Genomic DNA, 23,434 nt, shown 5'->3' with positions numbered 1-23,434 from the left:
ATAATGGCAGATTTGGCTGAAAAATTGAACGAATTAAAGTTAGAAAAAAAGAATCCAATAAACCCTGTGTTGCGCACCATTTTACAAGGTGTTGCTGATGAGAATTGTCAATTTTCTAAACTTTATGGTATGCCTCATGTTGTCAAATTGATATGGGAAAAGGTTTTAATAGCAATGAGCATGCATGTCAAATTTGGAAAGGATGAGAACTATAAACAGGATTTCAACCCACCTGAACCATTCGAAGCACAAACTGGTTTTCAAGTTCGTTTTGTAGTTGAATTCCCGAAACCAACTGATATCAATATCAACATGATGCCTTTTATCATGGCACAAGAATTTGAGGATACCAAATTGCCTGACTATCTTGAACCATATTTTGAACTGATAAGCTCTTCATTATTCAACGAGTATGACTTTCGTAACATGGAGGAAATTGGTAAAGTTGGTTATCTAACAATTCATGAAAGTTTGGTCAAGGAAAGTCAATCTCAGCGAAGACCTGGTTTACATACTGAATCTCCTGGTTATATTTATGTTAAGAATGGTTTAAGTGATGAAAAGTGTGAGGAGTTATGCATTGAAAAGGGTTCTGGTTATGATGAAATCAATCCTTTTCCTGTTTGGTGGGGAAAGCTTGGTTACACTGGTAAGCACTGCCCTAATGGTGGTATTTATATGGCATCCAATGTTGATGATTCTTGTGAAGTTTGGGATTGTCAGATTGTTGCTGATAATAATGGTGAGGAGTTGATTCGCAAACATGGAGATATTGAGCATTTACGATGTTTCTTGCCAGAATCAACACTTCTACCATCTAATGTTCTCTATTGGATAACTGATCGTACACCTCACGAATCTCTGCCATTGAAGAAAGGAACATACAGACAGTTTTTTAGGCTTGTAACACACAGAGTTTCAGTTTGGTATGAAGATCATTCAACCAAAAATCCTAATGGAGTTGTCCCTGATCCGAAGATGACTAGGATAGTGAAAGGGTCAAAATTTGATGAGGACTATGTCACTGTTGTAGGTTAAGAAACCCCTTGGTTATCAACTCTTTGTGTGATTTTTGAAAGCTCAATTTGTATTTAGGGTTATCTCTAAATTTTTTATTGCCTAGAATAAATGAAATTTTTTTTGTATTTTATGGCTTTTTTTTAGACCAACTATGAACTAATTGCAAGAAAATCATGCCATTTTATGGAGTATTATGTTATGTTAATAAAGTTATGTTTAAAAAACTGGAGATTTTGAGTAGTCAAAAAATGACAAAATTCATGCCAACTATACTGATGCGCCTTAATTTAAAGTCTTAACCAATGGTATAACATTTATTTTTTGCATCAAAGATTTTGACCCAAATTTGGGGGTCGAGAGTTCCTTTTGTAATGTCAGTCTTTCGACTATAAAAAGTTTTGTCAGGTGTAATTTGCAAGACTTCTCTCCAAGTAATATTTTTTTTCTAATAAATCAATTGTGGTAATTTCCATTATTATTTCATGAATCCCAAGGGCCCGCAGTCCCCTACTATTTGATATTTTTATGGATTTAACATCTCTGAAAGCATTCTTGTTTTTGATATTTTTACGCTATTTTTTTTTACTATAATCAAAACTTCTTCTCAAACTCTGTCAGTCTTGAACAGATATATAGATTTCTAAAACAAACGTTCAATTATCAAAAATCGACTAAATTTTTGCTTACAATTCTGTAGCATATAAAAATACTAAAAATCGTTTTTGAGCTCGGCAAATATTCTTCTAAAAAACTTTTGACAGATATAACCTAAATCTCTTTGTGATACAGACATCACTGCATTCAAGCTTTTATAATTGTTTACTTTTTTTTGCTTTTATATGAATATAATTATTTATACTGTATTTTATTAGAAATCTTTTTGTAAAGAAAATTTTATGACCTACCTGGAGGTCCTTTAATTTGACCGTTGTCCGTCTGTTCGTTTGTCTGTTATAAGCTTACCTCAGGATTGCCTCATTAGTTTGTTTTTATTTTTTGTACAGTGATGCAATGCCTTAAAAATGTCACGGAGCCCAATTTTTGAGAAAATAAATTTGGGCAAATTTGGGCCAAAAACTGCCTAAAGATATGGTTTTTTGTACTTTGCGCAAAATGGCTTCATTAGCTTTACCTGATTTTTTGCAGAAAGATCGAGTGCTAGTTGGCTTAAATGTGGGTGAAGTGGTTTTCCTCAGAAAATTTTTTTTCGTCGTAAGGCAATTACTTTTTTATTTTCTGGTTTACGGAATCGCCGACGGTTTTTTTTGCAAAAATAAAATAAAAATAAAATTGGATTTTACAGTATTTTATTTATTTATGCTCTTCCGACCTTGTACTGAACAGCCATAAAAAGGAAACTTTATAGAAAATTACATTTTATAAAAGCAAGAAGGGCAAGTAAAAGGGTCAGTGTCCAGTTCTTAATAACTAATAACTTAAACACAATTTCCCTACTAAAAACGTTCTTTAATGTATGTAAGTTTTCTCAAAACATATTTTTTTTAATTTTTTACAACATTAAAGTTTGAAAAGAGCAATTTTATTTTTATTTTTTTTCCATCCTCCGGTCCAAAAGATCATCTCCAAATGTCCGTAAACCAGAAAATAAAAAAGTAATTGCCTAATATACGGATTTTTGTTTTTTTGGGAAATTCCCTTTTAAATTTTTCCTGTTAACAAGCTTATCTCGGGATCGGCTCATTAGCTTTTTCTGACTCTTAGCACAAACATACAAAATGGTAATTCCAAAATGTAACAGAATCAAAAAAACGCTTTTTCTTTTTTTCGGGGGTGGGGGGAGAATTTGGGCCAAAAATGCCTAAAAATAGGGTTTTTTGGACTTTAAGTAGTTTTTTTTTTCAGGAAAATTTTTTTACCGTAAAAATCAGATTTTCTTATTTAGGGAAATTGCCTTTAGTCACTTTGAGGGGAAATGAGCATTTCTCGCGATTGGCTTGGTATATTTTTCTAATATTTTCCTTAGTGATATAAAACGGTAATATTTATATCCTGGAAATGTGATTCTCGAAAATATAATGTTTTTCTTTTTGGGCAAATTTGGGCCAAAAAGTGCCTATAAATGGGGTATTTTGGACTTTTTGTGAACTGAAATTGCTTCATTAATTTTTTTCTGATTTTTTTTGCATAAACATAAATGGGAAAGGTTTTCAGGAAATTTTTTTCTTGCCATAAAATTCCGATTTTCTTATTTTAATGAAACAAAAATACCCTTCAGTAAATTTATGGGGAAATGAATATTTCTCGCGATTGGCTTGGTATTATTTTCTGATTTTTAGTTAGTCTGACAATTGTTGCCATTTTTTCTATTTTTTTATTACACTATAGCCTTTAGGTAGGGATGGCTATTCAGTATGTAACTTGTTATTTTTGAAATATCTATTTCTCCTGTAATTATTTTATCTTCATTCTTATTCTTCTCACAAAACAAATCATAAAAGTGATCGAATTCGAATTTTCGAATCATGGAAAGAAAAATGTTACAATCTAAATTTATTGGTTTTACATTGTTTCTTTACTTTCTATGATCAAAGAAAATTAAGTTAATTTTTTTATTTGTGTATACAAAAAAGAAAGAAACAAACAAAAGAATATTAAAAAACAAATTTGATTCAAGACCCTTCAACATTGTAATGGCAGAATTAGATAGAAAAATGGATGAATTGAAGTTAGAAAAAAAGAATCCAATAAACCCTGTGTTGCACACCATTTTACAAGGTGTTGCTGATGAGAATTGTCAATTTTCTAAACTTTATGGTATGCCTCATGTTGTCAAGTTGATATGGGAAAAAGTTTTGGTAGCAATGCATATGCATATTAAATTTGGAAAGGATGAGAATTATGTGGAAACTTACAACCCACCTCCACCATTCATAGCCCAAACTGGCTTTCGGCTTCGATTTGATGTGAAATTCCCTAAACCAACTGATATCAATATCAACATGATGCCTTTTGTCATGGCAAAGAAATTTGAAAACATGCAATTGCCAGATTATCTCAAACCATATGCTGATATGATTGAAACTTCGTTTTTTAACGAACTTCCCTTTTTTGACATAGAGGAATTTGGTAAAATCGGTTATCTAACAATTCATGAGAGTTTGGTCGAGGAAGGTAAATCTCAGCGGAGACCAGGTCTACATACTGAATCTCCTGGTTTTATTTATGTTAAGAATGATTTAAGTGATGAAAAGTGTGAGGAGTTATGCATTGAAAAGGGTTCTGGTCATGACAAAATCATGGCTCTTGGTGTTTGGTGGGGAAAGCATGGATACAACAGTCATCATTTCCCTAATGGTGGTATTTATATGGCATCCAATGTTGATGATTCTTGTAAAGTTTGGGATTGTCAGATTGTTGCTGACAATAATGGTGAGGAGTTGATTCGCAAACATGGAGATATTGAGCATTTACGATGTTTCTTGCCAGAATCAACACTTTTAAAATCTGATATTCTCTATTGGATCAATGACCGTACACCTCACGAATCTCTGCCATTGAAGAAAGGAACATACAGACAGTTTTTTAGGCTTGTAACACACAGAGTTTCAGTTTGGTATGAAGATCATTCAACCAAAAATCCTAATGGAGTTGTCCCTGATCCAAAGATGACTAGGATAGTGAGAGGATCGAAATTTGACGAGGGATATGTCACTGTTGTAGGATAATAATCTTTGTGCACTCATTAATAAAGATGTCACTGTAAACACCTCTCACTCCATTGTTTCAATGTTGATGGGATGCCAGGCTATATCAAGATTTTCATGTTATTTTTTTCTTTACATAAAAACCAAAACATACCTTTTATTTTACATTTTTTACTGTCCAAGTTGGTTCATAAGTAATTTGGTGTTCTTTAATTTTATCAATTTTGGAAATAACTTAATTAAAGAATTTGTTAAAAAACTGGATTGCTAGCCCTTTTCCCGCCTAACATTTTTGGTTTCTTTGCCTATGGGGGCAAATACCGACATGAGTACCTTCCATTTCTTTACTGTTTTTTTTTTAAGTTTATTAAAAGTTTGATATTGCACTTTGCAGATTTCATTAAATGGCAAAGTTGAATAATTACGATTTTTTTAAAGACATTTTTTAACTCAAAGTAAACACATACCACTTATATTTCTGATCTTATTCAGAAGATAAAAGCTAAATGTGATAAATGTGATAGTTGCTCATGTTGGAATAATGGACATTTGGCAAATAGGTCCAACCTTTATTTTTTCCCCTGCAAATTGGTAAAACCTTTATTTTCCCCGCGGCAAAAAAAACGCATGGCAGTTATAAAAGGGTTGATAAAAATATTGAATTCACAAATTTGTTTAGAAATCTTATATAAATAACATATTTATTCACATATCTTATTGACACAATACATTTAGACTATTTATTTTTTTGATATAATAACTTTTTGTATATAGGGCCGTCCATATGGTATATACGCACTAAGGGGGGAGGGGGTTTCTTCTCAGGGGGAGGGGAGGGGTCAAATGAAAATGTACGTACACAGAGAAAATTTTTTTATAGCTCTTTTTCGCTTGTTTTTTTGTCGACTTTTACGCTTATTATACGCATCAAGGAAAAGAAAAAGTATCTTGATAAACATCGAGTTTCATGCATGAAATAAAGATCCGAACCAAACTATTAATTCGAAATTCTTTATAACCGAGGGGGGGGGGTGAAAGAAAAAGTATGTACTTACCAGATGGGGGTATAGCCATTTGCGTACGCTTGTGTACAGGGGGATGGGTACTCTATTTTCGACATTTTAGTGTGTACATATGTGGACGATACCTTTGTATGATCTTTGTAATTACATTCATATTTTTATTTTGTTTTTGTGTAATATTCTTTTAAATGATATTTAATACCTAAGCACTGTGTATTTGTATTTTTATACTTGAAGCTTATCTTGTTTTTCAACACATTAAAAAATGCAGTTTAATATTGATAATTTTCACTCCAAAACTCAATATTCAATCAAACTACAAATAAAGATTTTGAGCAAAAACATTCAATTAGGACCTGCTTTTTTGACCAATCTTAAATTGATTTCTCAAACATAATCCTCAGAATTGAGGCTCTAGCCTCTAGCTCTTTTGCTAGAGCAAAAATAACTTACATACTTCTCAAAAGATTTTGGCCCCATATTGCGAAATTACATTTAAAATTTGCCATACATTTGAAATTTTGAATTTAATTTACTTTCTTTTATTTTTAAAATGTAGATATAGATTTAGAAAAACTTATAAACATCCCTGATCAGACACAATGGAATATCAAAGATTACAACACATTCAACTCGATCAACATTTGAACCCAATCGCCAGAGCCATTTTACAAGGAGTTAACGATGAAAACAGTCCATTTTCAAAACTCAATGGTATTCCCCATGTTCTACAAATGATTTGGCGATATATAATTACAACCATGAAGCAGCATATTAAATTTGAACCATCGTGGATAGATTATTTAGAAGATCCAGTTGATCCAAGTATTGGTGTTTGTGGCTACATAGAATGTGAACCTATTTCTATATCTTTTCCTGAATCTACTGATATCAATATAAATATGATGCCCTTTATTATGGAACAAGAATTTGAAAAGACTAAATTACCAGAATATTTGAGAAAATATTTTGAAACGTTTTTGAGCCCTCTTATATCAGAGTATGAGGAAATGGGAAAAGAAATTGATAAAATTTGTTATCTAACTATACATGAGAGTTTGGTTGAAGAAGGAAAATCACAGAGGAGACCAGGGCTACACACAGAATCACCTGGTATAATTTACGTTAAAAATGGAATGAAAAGTGAGAAAATTAGAGAGCTGTGTATTGAAAAGGGTTCCGGTAGGGGTGATACAGAAATTCCATGGGTTGTTTGTTGGGGTGGACAATACGGTATGCATGGTGAAGTTTTTACTCCTTCTGGGGGAATCTACATGGCATCTAATGTACCTAATTCATGTGAAGTTTGGGATTGTCAAATTGTAGCGAATGATAAAGGAGAAGAAATTATTGGGAAGTTTGGAAATATTGAGCACTTGAGGGGCCTTCTGTCTGGCTCCAAGATTATGAAATCTGATAAATTGTATTGGATAACCGATCGTACACCTCACGAATCTCTGCCATTGAAGAAAGGAACATACAGACAGTTTTTTAGGCTTGTAACACAGAGAGTTTCAGTTTGGTATGAAGATCATTCAACCAAAAACCCTAATGGTGTTGTCCCTGATCCTAAGATAACAAGAATTCTAAGAGGATCAAAATTTGATGAAGGTTCTGTAGCCATTGTTGGCTAAAATAACTTTGGTTTCAGGGATAAATATTGATAAATAGAAAGGTAGAAGTCATTTGAAAGGATTAAGAAACTCATCTATGATTCAAAACTATAAATTTAAGTGATATATTATAAAGCTAACTTAAGTTATATCAAATGATCAGCTCAATCTTATATACTCGATGGTATTCACTTTCATATGTACTTTGAATTTGCATTTCAGTTTGCAATTGACATATACTGAATTTTCCCACTTTTGCCGTTTTTCAAATAGAATACTTTACCAAAGTGGGGTTAATCATATGCATTTTGCCTGGGTGTAAAACAGTTGAACAAATGATAAACAAAATAGTCTAATTTGCATCATTTTATAATGATTTTATAGTTTGAATCATTTTATAAAATTTGATTTCTTACGTTTGTATTTATTTTCATGAATTTAAATCTTTTCAATAGTTTTTACAGTGTGGTAAATTTTGCAAAATTTCATCAAAATTCTCACGAGAATAAAGTGTGCCAGCAAAAAGTAAATGCCTTTTAGATACCTTGGCCTTTGATAGATACTTATTATTGTAAGGTGTGTCCCTTGAACCTATTTTTTACGTGTCGCACATTCTCGCAGTTTTCCTTTTACACTGCTTAAAATTTATTTATTTTTGTAAAATTCGCCATTATAATACCAATAATACACATGTAATTCTAAAGAGTTTAGAATGGAAGAGGAATACATAACTTCAGCTATCATGCTTTAAATTTGGTCCAGAAGTTCAAAAGTTGTAAAGATTTCTTTGAAGCACCGATGCGCGATTTAATAGTTTTCTTTGAACTTGATTTTTGTTGTAAATAAGAATATTATGTATTTTATATTTCATTTAAAATTGTCTGGCTTTATTGTAAATTATTAATAGTAAGTGTATCTGGCCCATCTTCAAAAAATAGAAATTTATTTATTTTCACTTTATTTTTATACCTTGAACAGGTTTACGTAGTCAAATATAACAACATAACAATATGTTAAAAACACTAAAAGAGTATAAAAATATTAAAATACAGTAGACAGCTTGCATTGACAGTAGGTTTTGACATCCTGGACTTCTGACATCCTCGACTTCTGAAACAAATCATTTAGTGTTCCAAGTGATCTTATTACCTTTGTGGTAATTTGCTTCATGCCGAACCTGATCTGAAGTCAAAGGAGTTAAGGCAGACTTTATTTTTCGGAAAAGGAAGTTTATCCCTTGAACCGCACCATATTTCAAGTTTTTGGTATCATTGTCAGGATTTTTGTGATCAATGAATTGGATTAAATGAAAAAAGTTCGTAGAAATTCGATAGTTGACACCCCTGTTAAGTGAAATTTTTTGAAAAAGGGCTGAAAACAACGAAAGAGAAAGTACTCTTATTGACCGTCATTTTTTTTGTTGACAGCCGTTTATTATGTATTAATGTATTAATAAAGAAACATTTAATGTTATAAATAAATGTTTCAGACATTCAGTGAAAAACATTGAATATGTGCCTAATGTAGAATATTTTTTGACTTGATAAAATAATTTTTTCCATTTCATCTTGAAGCACTTTTCTTGGCCTAAAGATGCATCAGTTATTATTTTATTTTTTTACATTTTAGAAAAATACTGTAGAAAAAGGGGCTAAAATAAGAAAAATAAAACATTGACATGAAACCAACTTGACACTCACTATGGATTACCCAAGATTAGAAAACCTCCAGCTTAATCCACCATTGAATCCTATTGCCAGAACCATTTTACAGGGAGTTAACGATGAAAACAGTCCATTTTCAAAACTCAATGGTATTCCCCATGTTCTACAAATGATTTGGCGATATTTGATAGCTACACTAAAACAGCATATTAAATTTGAACCATCATGGATAGACCTTGTTGAAGATCGAGCAGACCAAATTGAACCTGATATGACCGTCTGTGGATATATGGAATGCCCCTTTGTACAAATACACTTCCCTGCAACAGATAATGATATTAACATTAATATGATGCCTTTCATAATGTCAAAAAGCTTTGAGGAAACTAAGTTACCAGATTATTTGTTGGAATATTTTGTGGATATGTTATGTCCAATCTTTAATTTTTCTCAGGGAATGTCAGTTGAGTTGGGTAAAGTTGGTTATCTAACCATTCATGAAAGCTGTGTTTATGAAGGAAAATCTCATCGGAGACCCGGACTACATACTGAATCTCCTGGAATCATTCATGTTAAAAATGGCTTAAGTGATCAACAGTGTCGAGAGTTGTACATTGAAAAGGGCTCTGGGTCCTCTGAGGATTTTCCATGGGTTGTTTCCTGGGGACGACCTGGACTTTATGGTGAACTCTTTTATCCTACTGGTGGAATTTACATGGCATCAACTGAACCTAATTCTTGTGCAGTTTGGGACTGCCAGATAATACCTAATGAGAAAGGTGAAGAGGTTATTGGAAAGCATGGAGATATTGAACACATAAGGAATCTTTTACCAGAGCCAAAAATAATGGAGCCTGAAATACTTTATTGGATCACTGATCGAACACCTCATGAATCTTTACCTTTGAAGGAAGAAACTTTTAGAAAGTTTTTTAGACTTGTAACACACAAAGTTTCAGTTTGGTATGAAGATCATTCAACCAAAAATCCTAATGGAGTTGTCCCTGATCCTGAGATAACCAGAATAGTAAGAGGATCAAAATTTGATGATGATTCTGTCACTATCGTTGGATAAAAATGTCACTGTTTTTGATTGAGTTTTATTTTTGCACTTGATTGATTTATTGGTGACGAATTTTATAGTGACCCTCGCGATGTTGAATTGGCGTCAACATTCATAGCTTGAATTCTTCTTAGTTACATTTTCATTAAGTCGAAATCTAAAGGTTTAAAGAACAAGACTATGATCATGCGTTTATCAATGATGCATGAAGCCTGTGGTATTGGTAATGAAAAATAATGCTTCTTTTATTGGTGCAATGCTTTTTAACACGACTTTATTCATTACTTCTTAATGGAGTGAACTTTATGCTTGAATATTTAAATTGTTTTTGATTCATGATTGCAAAGACGCTTTAATAAGAGTATTTGGTTTATCTTTTGAATACACAATGATTATTATTTCCAGACTTATCATCAATTCAACCTACGTATTGTCTGAAATAATATTATAGAGAATTATTGATTTATTCATTTGAACTTTTGATTGTATTTATTGATCACTCCAGTTTTTCATAATCAAATGTTCAAAGAATATGACCAAGATACTTTATAATTATTAAACTAAAATACATCTTTTATGTCGTTTTAGGGCAACAATATCAACATCAAAATAAAATAAAATATAGACTTTTGATGTTTTGTTTTCGTGGTTGTTCCATGTTTATTTGAAATTGTCGTTAAATATTTATATGGTTAATGAAAATCAAGAAATTTGGAATTGATAACATCTATGATTATGATGGAAAATCTCTCACTTGACGATCAATCAACAATTCACCCAATTGCCAAAACCATTTTGCAAGGAATAAAAGATGATGGCAGCCCATTCTCTAAGTTAAATGGAATACCTCATGTTTTGCAAATGATTTGGCGACATGTGCTATGGGATATGAAATTAAAAAAGTGGAAAAAGCACATTAAAGTAGGCCAGGAGTGGTTTTTTAAAGGCCGAGATACACCTTTAGTTAGTGGTGCAATTTATAATGGTCTTATTGAGATTGAGGATATCGAGTTTCCAGAGCCAAAAGATATTAATATTAATATGATGCCATTTTTGATGAGTGAAGATTTTGACAGCACATGCCTTCCCGACTATCTGGAAGATTACCATGACAAAATCTTATCTAATATTGATTATAGAGGGCAGGAAGGGGAGATTGGATATCTAACCATTCATGAGAGTTTAGTAGATGAAGGTCAGTCTCAGCGGAGACCAGGGCTTCACACTGAATCCCCTGGTATAATTTACGTCAAGAATGAAGGGAAAGCTGAAAAGGGTGATAAATGTTTTGATGAAAAGGGTGGTGGTAGTGCTGTGGTTTACCCTATGTTAGTTGAGTGGGGACGAGGTGGTTATGACAGTGAATTGGAATTGGATGGTGGTATCTATATGGCATCAAACGTGAGTAATTCATGTGAAGTTTGGGATTGTCAAATCGTTTCTGGTGAAAACGGTGAAGAAATTATTGGCAAACATGGAGATATTGAGCATTTGCGTAGTCTTTTACCAGAATCAACCAAGTTGAAAGCAAACATGCTTTACTGGGTGACTGACCGTACACCACACGAATCTTTACCTTTGAAGAAAGGTACTTATAGACAATTTATAAGGGTTGTTACCAAGGATGTTTCTGTTTGGTATAAAGATCATTCGACTGAAAACCCTATGGGTATACCACCTGGTGATGCTAAAATTGTCAGAGGATCCAAATTTGATGGTGATGTTTTGACAATAGTAGACTAAAGGGCAAAGATGTCTGCATTTGGATAATTTATAGTCAATCTTATTGTTATATTTTGATGATATTTTATTAATATCAAATAAGTTGATAATTATTGTCAACAACAATTGATATGTTTTAATTAGATGATTTATAATTTCTTCAAACTAAGTTAGTGAGTATATTAATCAGGTGGCTATCAGCAGAGCCAGAAGTGTGAGGTCTATCCCTTTTTCAATTTGCGCTTTAGGTGGATATGAGGTGGCGTGCCTCGCCTACATTCAACCCCCAACTTACCGCCTAGATCAGATTACCCAATTTAAGTTACTCTTTCGCTTAGTTGGCAGTGATCGGGGATCGAAGGAAGGCGAATACTCTACGACTGAGCTAACTGGCTACCCGCTATGATGATATAAAGTTGAAAAGCTTGGTACCTTCTTGCTTCATTTGCGAATGATACTATTTTCTTTCAATGGCATTTACTGAAAGATATTCAACATTTACCTTTTAAATCGTGGTGACTTCGTTTAGACTCCTTTATTTCTAAACTATTTTGATATGATTTCATCAAGAATATATTTACCATTATAATATTTTTATAATACATGCATAATTATTTCAATTTTAAGTTCTTCATCTTTTATAAGTCGTATACAGAGTCTACATTAAGACTGATCTTATTTATTTTAAATACAAATTTAGAATTATTGTTACCTACACTGACCTACATTGTGTTAATATGAAGTTTGGGTACAAACAACCACTTACGTTTGTATATCCCTGGACCAAACTATATCCGCCATCTTTGATCGGAGTTGCAATGTTAAAAATTAACGTCTAACGGCGCTACATCATCAAAAGTATTCGAGGAAAATTAGATCCTAGCGCTCGATGCATTTTCACCGCTATCGAGTAGTGCTGCCATTAGGGTACCAATTTCCAAAAAAACTCCGATCAAAGATTTTTGGTGGGCAGGGATTGAGTAACTTGGTCCAGGGATATATGAAGGTCAGTGCAAACAACACTACTTTAAGAAGCTTGCAAGATTTTCTACAGCTTTTGGCGGAACCTTTTTGAAGTGTTCACGCATGAATGGAGTTTTAGTTCACCTCTGTATTTTAGTGTTTTTTCCTTTGTACGTCCTAATAATAAATTTTGTATTGAATTTGTAAAAAGTTGAGTTTTGCTTGCGAACCTTTTATTTTCTAAAGATATCTCCAATCTGAAGTTTCAGTCGGCTTGTTCCTCAACCAAAATTGATTGATTGAAGAGAGGATTTAACACTTGTTACACTTGTAACACTTAACATTTGTGCATTTAGACCTGTTTTTAGGGATTCACAGCCCGTCGTTTTTCATATAAATTACTAAACTTTGACTATTTCATTTTAGAAGAATGAAATGTAAACTAAAAAGAATATTTACTTTGCTGATTGTTTTTATTTGGTTGTTGGTGTTGTTGTCTTACTTCCAAGCTCCTAAAGTTCAAAAGGTATACAGTTTCAACCATATTTTTTTAAGTTTTCATATGCAACTGTTTCCAGCAAACTGTTACAATATAGTTTTTCACAAAAGACACAAGGATAATGCTTTTCCTTTTAAACTTCTTTTGATTTTTTCGTTTTAACACGAAAATTACCTAGCTAGGCTGGATCAATTTTTGTTTGATGTTTTAGAACACTATATTAGCTTCAAGTACATTGGACGAGACAAGTTATATATCAAAAACAAAATTATCTGAATCAGAGGATCCATACCATAGACACAAATTCAACCAACAAATCAGTGATGAGTTGGACAGCGATAGGCCAATCCCTGATACGCGCCCGCCACAGTAAAGTTAACAATTTATTTTTTTACTAAATCGGAAATCATTTATTCAAAAAATATGAAATGCTTGGGGGAAGGAATGTGTGTTTTTTGGCTACAGAAGGGAAGTCTGCTTTTGAAACTGGCAACTTGAGAACCTTGCATTACATATTTATAACTCTTACATTTTCAAAGATTAAATGACAGATTACCAACTTTCTGCCTGTCCTTACTTGGTTTCTTTACTAACCTAACTTCTTATGTTTTGTATCTAGATGTTTAGAGGAGAGTTATGACAAGCGGGTGTCCAGCACTTCGATTATCATCACTTTTCATAATGAAGCCCGGTCAGCTTTGCTACGGACTATTAAAAGGTAAATCAAAATACAGTTGTACAGGCAATATGAATACAGGTGTTTTGCTTACAGTTGCCTTTTTCTCTATTTTTATCCTTACACATTGCTCAAATTTTGCGGCTTCGTGCTAAGGATCGTTTCTCATGATGATATTCTTACATTTTGATATTTTTAGATTTGTTGTTCTTATACAGTATACGGTGCGGCCTCCGTAATGTTAATGAGCGTAATATCTTTTCTTGATTATCATACATTATTATATCTTATACTTTCAGCGTACTGGATAGAACACCACCTCGCCTACTAATGGAGATTATCCTGGTTGATGATTTTAGTGCCAATGGTAAGTGAATGCAAAATTGCGTTCGGAACAGCCAACTAAAAACTTTCTGGTGCAATTGATGTTTCCATCTAGCTTATTTTTCAATTTTTAACCGTTTCTTCCATAGAAAAAGATGGTGCTTTGTTGAAAGACCTACCCAAAATTGTTTTGATGCGGAACGACAAACGAGAAGGTGTGTATTCATTTCTTTTCATGGGAACCCATTCTCCCAGTGAAGTTTATTAAAAATTCGGAGGACGGTGGTTGAAGTAGGAGCTCGCTTTTCTTGTAGCCTAAAGAATGTAGGTTCAAGCCCAACGTGTATCGACTGTCTTAGCGAATATCAAAATGACAATATTAGATATGCGTTTTACTGAATTCTAATTGGAGGAGGCAGTTTTAGTGTTGATGTTAGTTCAGACCAATCAATAACTCAGAAAAATGCGTGAATTGGTTGAATCCTTCAACTCATTTCTAACTTTCCCCTTTCTTCTTTTTAGGGTTGATTCGTTCACGTTTGAAAGGTGTGAGCGTCGCCAAGTCATCCATCTTAACATTCCTTGATAGCCACTGTGAAGTGAACGTCGGTTGGATTGAACCATTGCTAGCAAAAGTTGAACAGGTTCAAAGATTATCGCCGTAAACCCCCAATCTTGTCAATATGTAACTTTCGATTTCTATCGAATACAGTTTGTAGCAAAGCAAAAAAAAAGACATTATGAAAAAAATTAAAATATTGTGTTACCCTTGGGACGTAGAATCCAATCTATTTTTGTTAATTCTACATATTTCTAAAATTATAGGATCCACTTGCGATAGCTTCACCGGTGATTGACATCATCAAAACGGATACGTTGGAATATAAAGCCTCTTCAAATTACTTGAAAGGAGGTAAACACTTCGGAGAAATCTTTCCTTGAGATGAACATCTGGAGAATGATAGGGTGAATGTCTTCATTGCTTCTTAATACAGTAACCCTAACCTCTGATTAGCCATCTTAGAAGTTGACTACATAGTAAAAAACATAAAAATGCAGTAATAAATTTACTCATTAATTTACTGACTCTATCTCTGCTAATCAAGATTTTCAAGATTCGCTTTTTCTTACTGTTTATTTACTGTACTTTTTTCAGTATGAATTTCTGCATTCACCTTTCAACTAATGATTTAACATCAACTCACTGCTCAAAAAACAGTTACAACTAATTCGCAATCTTAATCGATACAAGGTGAGTTTTTTAAGCCAAAGTCAATGTTGGCCATCACTTTAAAACGTGTTTTTAAAACTTGGTTTACGAAGTTAGTTTGCTTGCAGTTTTTTTTTTAATTATGACTCATTCGGCATTACATCCAGTATTAGTTATGTTTTATTAAATACTACATAGTAATGGAAATTAATCGTATAATCAAAAGTTTGCTTTCGGTTTGCTGTTTTGAGCAATCTTTGTCTATCTCTGTCAGTTTTTTGTTTTTACTTACTACCTACGAGATCCTTATTTTATGTGTCTTGCTGTCTGGAAACCATTTCACTGGTTTCATTCATCCCTTGATTTTTTTCCCAAAAAAATTCAATATATTATAAAATGTTTTTGATGGATTAAACACAACGATTTCTCAACGAACTGCCACTTGCACAGAAAGATTCTAAATATGTACTATACGATTTCATAGGATTTGACTGGAACATGCATTTTATTTGGGAACCATTACTTGAAAAAGAAATGAAAGAACAAAAAGCTGATTCAACTCACCCAATCAGGTAACAACTTAGAAAAGAAATTCGCTGCTTTAGGGGTATGCGAAGCCTTCAAATGTTCTCAACAAGTTCTTAATATATTTGGTAATCGAAGCCTTTTTGTTCTTTTACAGTTTGTTCTAAAAAAACAACGTTTAGCTGGCGTTGTTGTCTTAAAGATATTTAGTTATGTTAATATTTTGTTAAGATGAAATAAACTTGTCCCAGTCTTGGGAATAATACATGTATGAACCCTTAAATGTCGAAGGTAACTGATTTCTAAAACCTTTTTGAACTATCATTTGTGAAGTTTTTAAAATCTTTCCCATAGTACACCAGTAATTGCAGGTGGTGTATTTGCTGTTCAGAAACAATGGTTCAATCAACTTGGACAATACGATTCTTTGCTAGAAATATGGGGTGCGGAAAACTTCGGTAAGATAATCTTTCATAACGTTCTTTTGGCCTGGACTTCAATCAAGAATTACTTCAGGACATAATTTGCGATTCTTTGGATTCAGGAATTCTCAAAACCTTGACTTAAGTCAGAAATAAAGAAAGTTAAAAATTGATAAATCTAGAAAGTCTTTCTTTCTTTGCTTCCCTCTTTATATAACTAAGATAACTTTTCTTTTTCTCAGAAATTTCATTCAAAACCTGGATGTGTGGTGGAAGTTTGAAAATCATCCCTTGCTCACGAGTTGGTCATATCTTTCGTAAATCTCATCCTTATGAGTTTCCTCTTGGTAATGGACACACGTACCTTATGTGAGTATCATTGATCGGATTCATTTAAAAATTATTATTCGAGTTCCTTGTCTTGTGCTTCCTGTAAATCTTTAGTCGATCAAGTTTGACCGATTGTCTATTTCATGCAGAATACAATTTCAAAATTTTTTATCAATAGGAACGTGCGACGTGTTGCCGAAGTGTGGATGGACCGTTATAAAAGAATATTCTATCGAGCACGTGGTGGAAATATGAACGAACCCTTACCGAGGTAAAAATTATACAATTTAGAATTTCCCTAAAGTAGACAGCATTATTCTTGATTTGGTTCCCATCCTCTTCTCTTTCCTAAGAAGGTTTGTGGTACGTTCATTGTAATGGGTTTCTTAGGATTAATGAAATTTCTGTTTTCTTTTTTAGAATCAAAGAGCGACGTTTAATCAGAGAAAGACTGAAATGTCGTCCTTTCGATTGGTATCTGATGGAAGTCTATCCAGAGTTGAGGTACCTTTTACGGCTTTGTTATATTGATGATTAAGTGATGTTGATTTCCATTGACTGCGAGAATCGTCAAATATGTTTTTAATACTTGCAATAATCATTGCCTGAACGAGTCTTTAAAGAGTATTAATTACAAAAAATTCTCTTTAAGAGTGAATTAACCTGCTCATAAAAAGATACTGCCAATTTTGTTGGTAGTGCTCTAAGTCTAACAGGAATTATTCTGAACTGAAGAATTGAAATGCTAATAATGTTTGAAAGTGGTAAATTTCAACGTCAGTTTTGTAAAATTGGTAATCTAATAACATTAAGAAGTAACATTAAAAGATTTATGAATCTTTTGGAATGTTTAAAGAATAAAGAAAGAGAGGATGGAGAAAATATTCCTGAAAACTGTATTTTGGTGCTCCTCTTCCCAAAGAAAAAGTCTGCCGCTGGGTGTGGTGGCTTTAGTTTCCCCTTCTGCCAACACGCTACAGTCTCGAAATGATTTAGAACAAAGCTTAATTTTTTCAGGGTTCCAAATGTTGACGAGTTAGCTTATGGGGAGATCAAGCAAATTTATAAGGGACAATCGTATTGTTTATCTGAGTCTAAAACTTCAAAGGTTTTAGCTGTAAAATGTATTCCCAAGGATAAGAAAATGGTAAGACTTTTCATTGAAATTATTTTCTCCAGCTGGCATGATAGATTGTGGGAATCGAGGAACCTAAAAGCTTGTGAACTAGGCAAAGAGATATATGCTGGAATTTGAGGCCTTTTTAATCTATTAATTTAGTTACAGACTATTGTTAACTTTAAGTTTCAATTCATACGTTATTAACTCTCATAGAATATTGTATTATGTATGACGATCTTCTGTTATAAACAGTATTTTCGTAGCGTAAGATGCGTCTTTTCTTGCACTATTATTTTTCGCATTTTTTCAACTGTTTTTCTATCGTTTGTACAAATAGTCAATTTCATTTTCCAAATGGATAGCTTTTTTTTCAACTTCCATTTACCATGGCTTTTTGTGTTGGCCGTGTTTCCAGTAGTTTCCAAGATTAGAGACACGACCTTTTATGAACGTAAGATGACGTATCAGCAATGTTGCGAGGCCAACTGATATCTTTAATATTGCCTAAGCATTCAATGTCCGCATTTTCATTTCATTCGATATCAAATTTAATCGTCACTGTATCATTATACTGAATATTCGATAATCTTCCTTGATTGATGAAGAAAATGGCTCCAACACTACCACTTATGATGCATTCTCCATGGGGTTTTTCGTAAAGCTTGAGAAACATTTGATCATAGGAACTTTTAATAATATCCCAGTCCACCAATATACCATTTAAACAAAAGTCTCATTTTGATTGTTTTGAATTGCATTGGCCATTGGGTCGTGTCATCAAAAGGTCCCTTACTTATCCACAATGACACAGTAACGTGAGTCTTCTTCTCGGAAATTTGACGGCTGAAATTCAAGTGCAGCAATGCTTTGTATGTACCAAAAACAAAGAAAGACGGTGATTCTGTAACGTTGTTGAATTCTTTGAATTCCTGAAATTTCTGCTTTAGGTTGGGTATAGTCCAGACTTTTTTGTCTTTTCGTTTATTTCTTGATTTCTCTAACATTCATAACTCCTTTACTGAACTGAATTGATATATATGGTAGGAGTAGTCCTATACTCATCAAGTTAATGTAGTTATCTTTTCCCTAATATGCAAAAACTACCCTTACCATATAAAAAATCAATAAAAATAACCGGTAGTTACGGTTTGTTTATTTACTTAGGAATAAATAGTTTGCTAATGTGTTATTTTCAAAATACCCACGATAAAGTAACAAAAATAAAACTCAGGGACTTTGATAGTTCGTAGTGTATCACTTCAAGCCAGTCCATAGTAACGACAATTTGTCACACATTGTTGCGAAATCACCCTCACCATTCACTGTTTGATTTCATTTTTCCCACTTCAAATTTTTGTAAATAAGGTATTTTAGATTTTTTTAAAGAAATCATCTCGTTGCAGTGGCGTTCTGGGAAATTTTTTCTAGAGGGGCCAAAGTCAATTTTTTTAGAATGGTGCCCCCAATCTTTCAAAGTGGTGCCCCCACCCACCAGTTTTTAAACTTTTATTTGCCTAGGCATAATGAGGAAGGAAATATTAAGTGGATAAGAGTAGAGTAGAAAATTTTTGAAAATTGACTGCCAAGATACCCTAAATTACTAAACAAAAATAGAAAAATTTGACACTTGCTAGAGTGAAAAGAAACTTAAAGAAACAATGTGTAATGCGAGCGAAGCGAACAGAAAAATTTGATGTTTATTTATTTCAATATTGTAATTAGATTTTCATTTAATAATGCTATATTGTACACACAAAAAACTTGTAAATTAGGTAGATTACAAAAAAGTTACCAATCAACTTTATTGCCAGTGAATCAAAAACATTGCAAGTAATTTAAAATTATCTCAGTAAAATTGCTCCTGGGGCGCAATTTAAGGCGCATAAAGTATGATTTTTAAGATTGGGGCGTTTCAATAATCTCTTTTGGCGCCCCTTGCTCTTCGGCGCCCCTTCAAAATAGGTCCGCTGACCCAACTGCCAGAACGCTACTGCTCCTGTAAAAATTTGCGTGATAGATAGTTCTATACCCTGGGAAATTATTTAGAGGGACAAATCAATTTTATTCCATAAACCCAAATTTTTAATTAATTTTGTCTCGAAGCGCCTTTAAAAGATTCCGTGTGATTGAAAATCTATATTGGACAGGTCAAAAAACCAGTAGAACGATAGATGAAACCATCGGAGAGGAGGGGCTTTTTGTCTGGGTTACCATAGATCTGTGGTATTTTCAAGACCAACGATATTTTTTTATTTCACTTGCCAGCAATGGGTAATGTCAGTAACAGGAATGATTCAAAACGAAAAAGACAAATGTTTATATGCTTCAAAGAAGAGTAAAAGAATATCTCTCAAAGATTGTAACAACTCCGATTTTAATCAGGTAAAGTTTTTTTTTTTAAAGAAATTTATCCTTTTGAGCGAAAGGTATCCCTCTAATATAAATTTGAGTCGCAAAAATGTGACTCCCCAAGCGATTTGAAGTACACAAAAGATCGGCTAAAGCGGGTAAAAGACCGGTCTCATAGAGGGCGAAGTGAAATTTCAAGCGGCCTAACATTTTAGAAGATCGGCCATGAAGTGGCCAATGGAATTTTTCCAAGAACGGCCTCAAGGCCTCTATTAGAGAGACCGGCCAAGCGGCCAGCGGCCTATTTAGTGGCCTTCTTTAAGGATCTTCTCGAAAATATAATATATTTTCGTTTATGAAGTTCGATTAATGATTCAACTATTTAATCACTTATACTCGATTATTTTTAATCTCCCATATTGGATTATTTAATCCTTGTATTCGATTAATTAATCCTTTTTCGCTTATATCTTAGGGATCTTCTCAAAAATATAACCGAATTTCAGTAAAATGGTTTCGGTTAAATTCGGCTGTTTAACCGAATCGCTTCGGTAAAAAGTTTAACTAATTCGGTAAAAGTAATTATTGAATTCGGCTTCAGCTTGTGGAATTTGGTTGAAGTTTTACCGAATTTCGGCTATAAATGATTTTACACTGTCTAAAATAATAATAGAGAATTCCACTGACTGAGACGGGGATATTAACAAAAGGATTGTTCGTGGTGAGACAGGTTTATTGTTCTTTAAACTACTTATTACAGATTCTGAATTTGTTTATCTAGTATTTTTGAATAGCGAGATACTTTGCTCTCTTACATTTCTTTTCAAAATATAGAATTGGAAAGCAAGAAAAATGTCTCGAGAGACAAAATATCTTGAGGTTCAGCCAAGCCCAGCATGACCCACAACGAACGAAGCAGAGTGCAGACTTTAACTATATTCTTTTTACATTTAGCTCCCTCTGCGTGCTTTCCTTCGTGTTATCACGTGAATTTTTACCAAAAATAGTGATGAAATACACTCCTTCTGAGTGTGTTTTCTTTCTTTTCACGTACGAAAAAATCTTTCTTTGTTCCAAATGTACTTGAAAATGTAAGTAAATTGAAAAAAAAAGCTAATGGCTGCTAATGTCCACTAAGGGCCGCTGTTAGCGGCTTAAAACTTACTATGTGGCCGCTTTTAATAAGCGTCCTCGCATCGGCCTTCTTCAATATCCGAGCGGCCCAAAAGGTAAAAAGACCGTTCGAGTAGAGGCCAAAGAAGATCGGTCTTTTTACCGATCGGACTTTTATGTATTTCAAATCGCTTGCGGAGTCACAAATGTTCATGTCGAAAACTTGATTTTTAAAAATGCTGAAAAGGCTAGTTCTTGTCTAACGGTATTGAATCTCACGTATTTCACCAATCAATTTCCTTGTGTCTATTGTTATTGAATCGGGAGTAACCTCTTGACTAAAAAGTAATACACGCCTTCTTCAGACATTTAAAATTGGAGGCTAATTCTTCCAGTTAAGTCGTCACACTTTATTGACCCACGTTTATTTTGCACGAGAGAGTATTTTTCACATTGCCATCGTGTCAGCCTTCAAAATTACAGCAAGGAATTATACTGACTATATGATAATTTGATGATGTTCTTGAGTGACTCTGATAACTACAGGGCTTTGTTTACAACTTTTTAACATTCAGCATTGGAAGTTTATGATTCGTGAACGGCTACGTCATCAAGCAACAAATCTATGCATCGAAAGGAAATCGGATGGCTCGTTATCATTTGAATAAATATTTCTTATTATTGCATCAACAATAATGTTGATTGCACCATCTTTTATAGTCAGTTTTACAAGAAAAAATATTTTTCTAGTGTTTTCTTTTCATGAAATGTTATTTGCTTACTTTCATAATTCTTTCTTAGTTTGATTAAGATCGATCAAAAGTTATGTTAAAAAAAGCTGGAGATTTTGAGTAGTCAAAACGACAAAATTCAGGCCAACTATACTGATACGCCTTTTCTTTCCATAATTTAAAGTCGTAACCAATGGTATCACATTATTTTTTACATCAAAGATTTTGACCCAAATTTTGGGGTGGGGAGTTTTCCTTTTTTAATGTCAGTTTTTTGACTATAAAAAGTTTTGTCAGGTGTAATTTGCAAGACTTCTCTCCAAGTAAATAATCTTTTTTCGAATAAATCAAATGTGGTAATTTCCATTATTATTTCATGAATTCCAATGGCAGTCCCCTACTATTTGACATAACATTTTATAATAATTTATTTGTATCATGGATTACTGTAATCACATAATATTTTTCAGTAAAATAATAATTTTATGGATTTAACATCTCTCGAAGCATTCTTGTTGGACCTACCCGGTGGGGGTATAAATTCCTATAAATTAACCTGTGTTTGTTTGTCCGTTTGTTCTTTCGTCTGTTACCAACTTTTCTCAGGATTGAATAATAGGAATCTTTTGATTTTTGGTATAAAGGTGCAAAATGATGGTGGCTAAAATGTGACGGAGCCCGATTTTTGAAAAAAAATTTTTGGGTCAAATTTGGGCCAAAAAACGGCAAAAAAACGGGTTTTTTGGACTTTGTGTAAAAATTGGATTGTTAATTTTTTCTGATTTTTTGCATGAAAGTAGGGTACCATCACAGGTAAAAGATGGCTCAGCAGATTTTTGCAAAAGAATTTTGTTGGCTCAAAAAACGCATGTTTATCTATAAGAATCACTATTTATAAGCATACATCAATATTCTTAGTCATATTATCATTTTTAAGATTTTTTACTTTTTTTTCAAAAAGTCTTTCTCAATAGTGTTGATAGTTTCTCCCAATAGATACGCTTTCATTTTTGGACCTACCCCGGTGGAGGTCCTATAAATTAACCCGTGTTCGTTAGTTAGTTAGTACGTTAGTTACCAACTTTTCTCGAGATTGGCTCATTCAATTTTTCTGACTTTTTGCACAAAGGTGCATTACTATAAACCCTCAAATGTGACGGAGTCCGATTTTCGAAAAAAAATTTTTTTCGGCCGGTAGAACCGGAAATGTCCCGAAAAAAGCGGTTTTTTGAGATTTTCTCGAGATTTTATCATTAGTTTTTTGCGTATTTTTGCACATAGATGCACATTAGTACTGCCGAAAAGGTGTCGAAAACCGTTTGCCGAAAAAAATTTTTTGCCGGAAATCGTCGTTTTTTCACATTTCCGTCACATTTTTTCAACTTATTTAATTGTTTCTTTAC

General features: G+C 33.2%; 3 protein-coding genes across 4 annotated transcripts in view; 2 read left to right on the top strand and 1 right to left on the bottom strand.

Annotated features, from left to right (window-relative positions):
• The window catches only part of LOC136800623 (dosage compensation protein dpy-30-like), a 154,427-nt gene that overhangs the window by 31,585 nt on the left and 99,408 nt on the right, over positions 1-23,434 (bottom strand). The window lies entirely within an intron of this gene.
• LOC136800620 (uncharacterized) lies at positions 3,580-4,834 on the top strand. The gene has a single exon (XM_067057267.1). It carries the CDS (start codon positions 3,672-3,674, stop codon positions 4,704-4,706), a length of 1,035 nt encoding a protein of 344 aa, XP_066913368.1. The 5' UTR covers positions 3,580-3,671; the 3' UTR covers positions 4,707-4,834.
• Positions 13,162-21,968, top strand: LOC136800789 (polypeptide N-acetylgalactosaminyltransferase 16-like). The gene is made up of 15 exons (XM_067057446.1): positions 13,162-13,258; positions 13,443-13,600; positions 13,851-13,949; positions 14,207-14,274; positions 14,381-14,446; positions 14,754-14,875; positions 15,057-15,144; positions 15,926-16,013; positions 16,321-16,424; positions 16,631-16,757; positions 16,897-16,989; positions 17,139-17,222; positions 17,736-17,865; positions 20,104-20,220; positions 21,876-21,968. Exons 1-15 carry the CDS (start codon positions 13,163-13,165, stop codon positions 21,966-21,968), a joined length of 1,533 nt encoding a protein of 510 aa, XP_066913547.1. The 5' UTR covers position 13,162.

This window comes from Clytia hemisphaerica, unplaced genomic scaffold (assembly GCF_902728285.1).
Source record: "Clytia hemisphaerica strain Z4C2 unplaced genomic scaffold, Clytia hemisphaerica genome assembly, whole genome shotgun sequence".
NCBI classification, from domain to species: domain Eukaryota; kingdom Metazoa; phylum Cnidaria; class Hydrozoa; order Leptothecata; family Clytiidae; genus Clytia; species Clytia hemisphaerica.
Note: the sequence above shows the minus strand (reverse complement) of the source record. Positions and strands in the feature narration are given on the sequence as shown.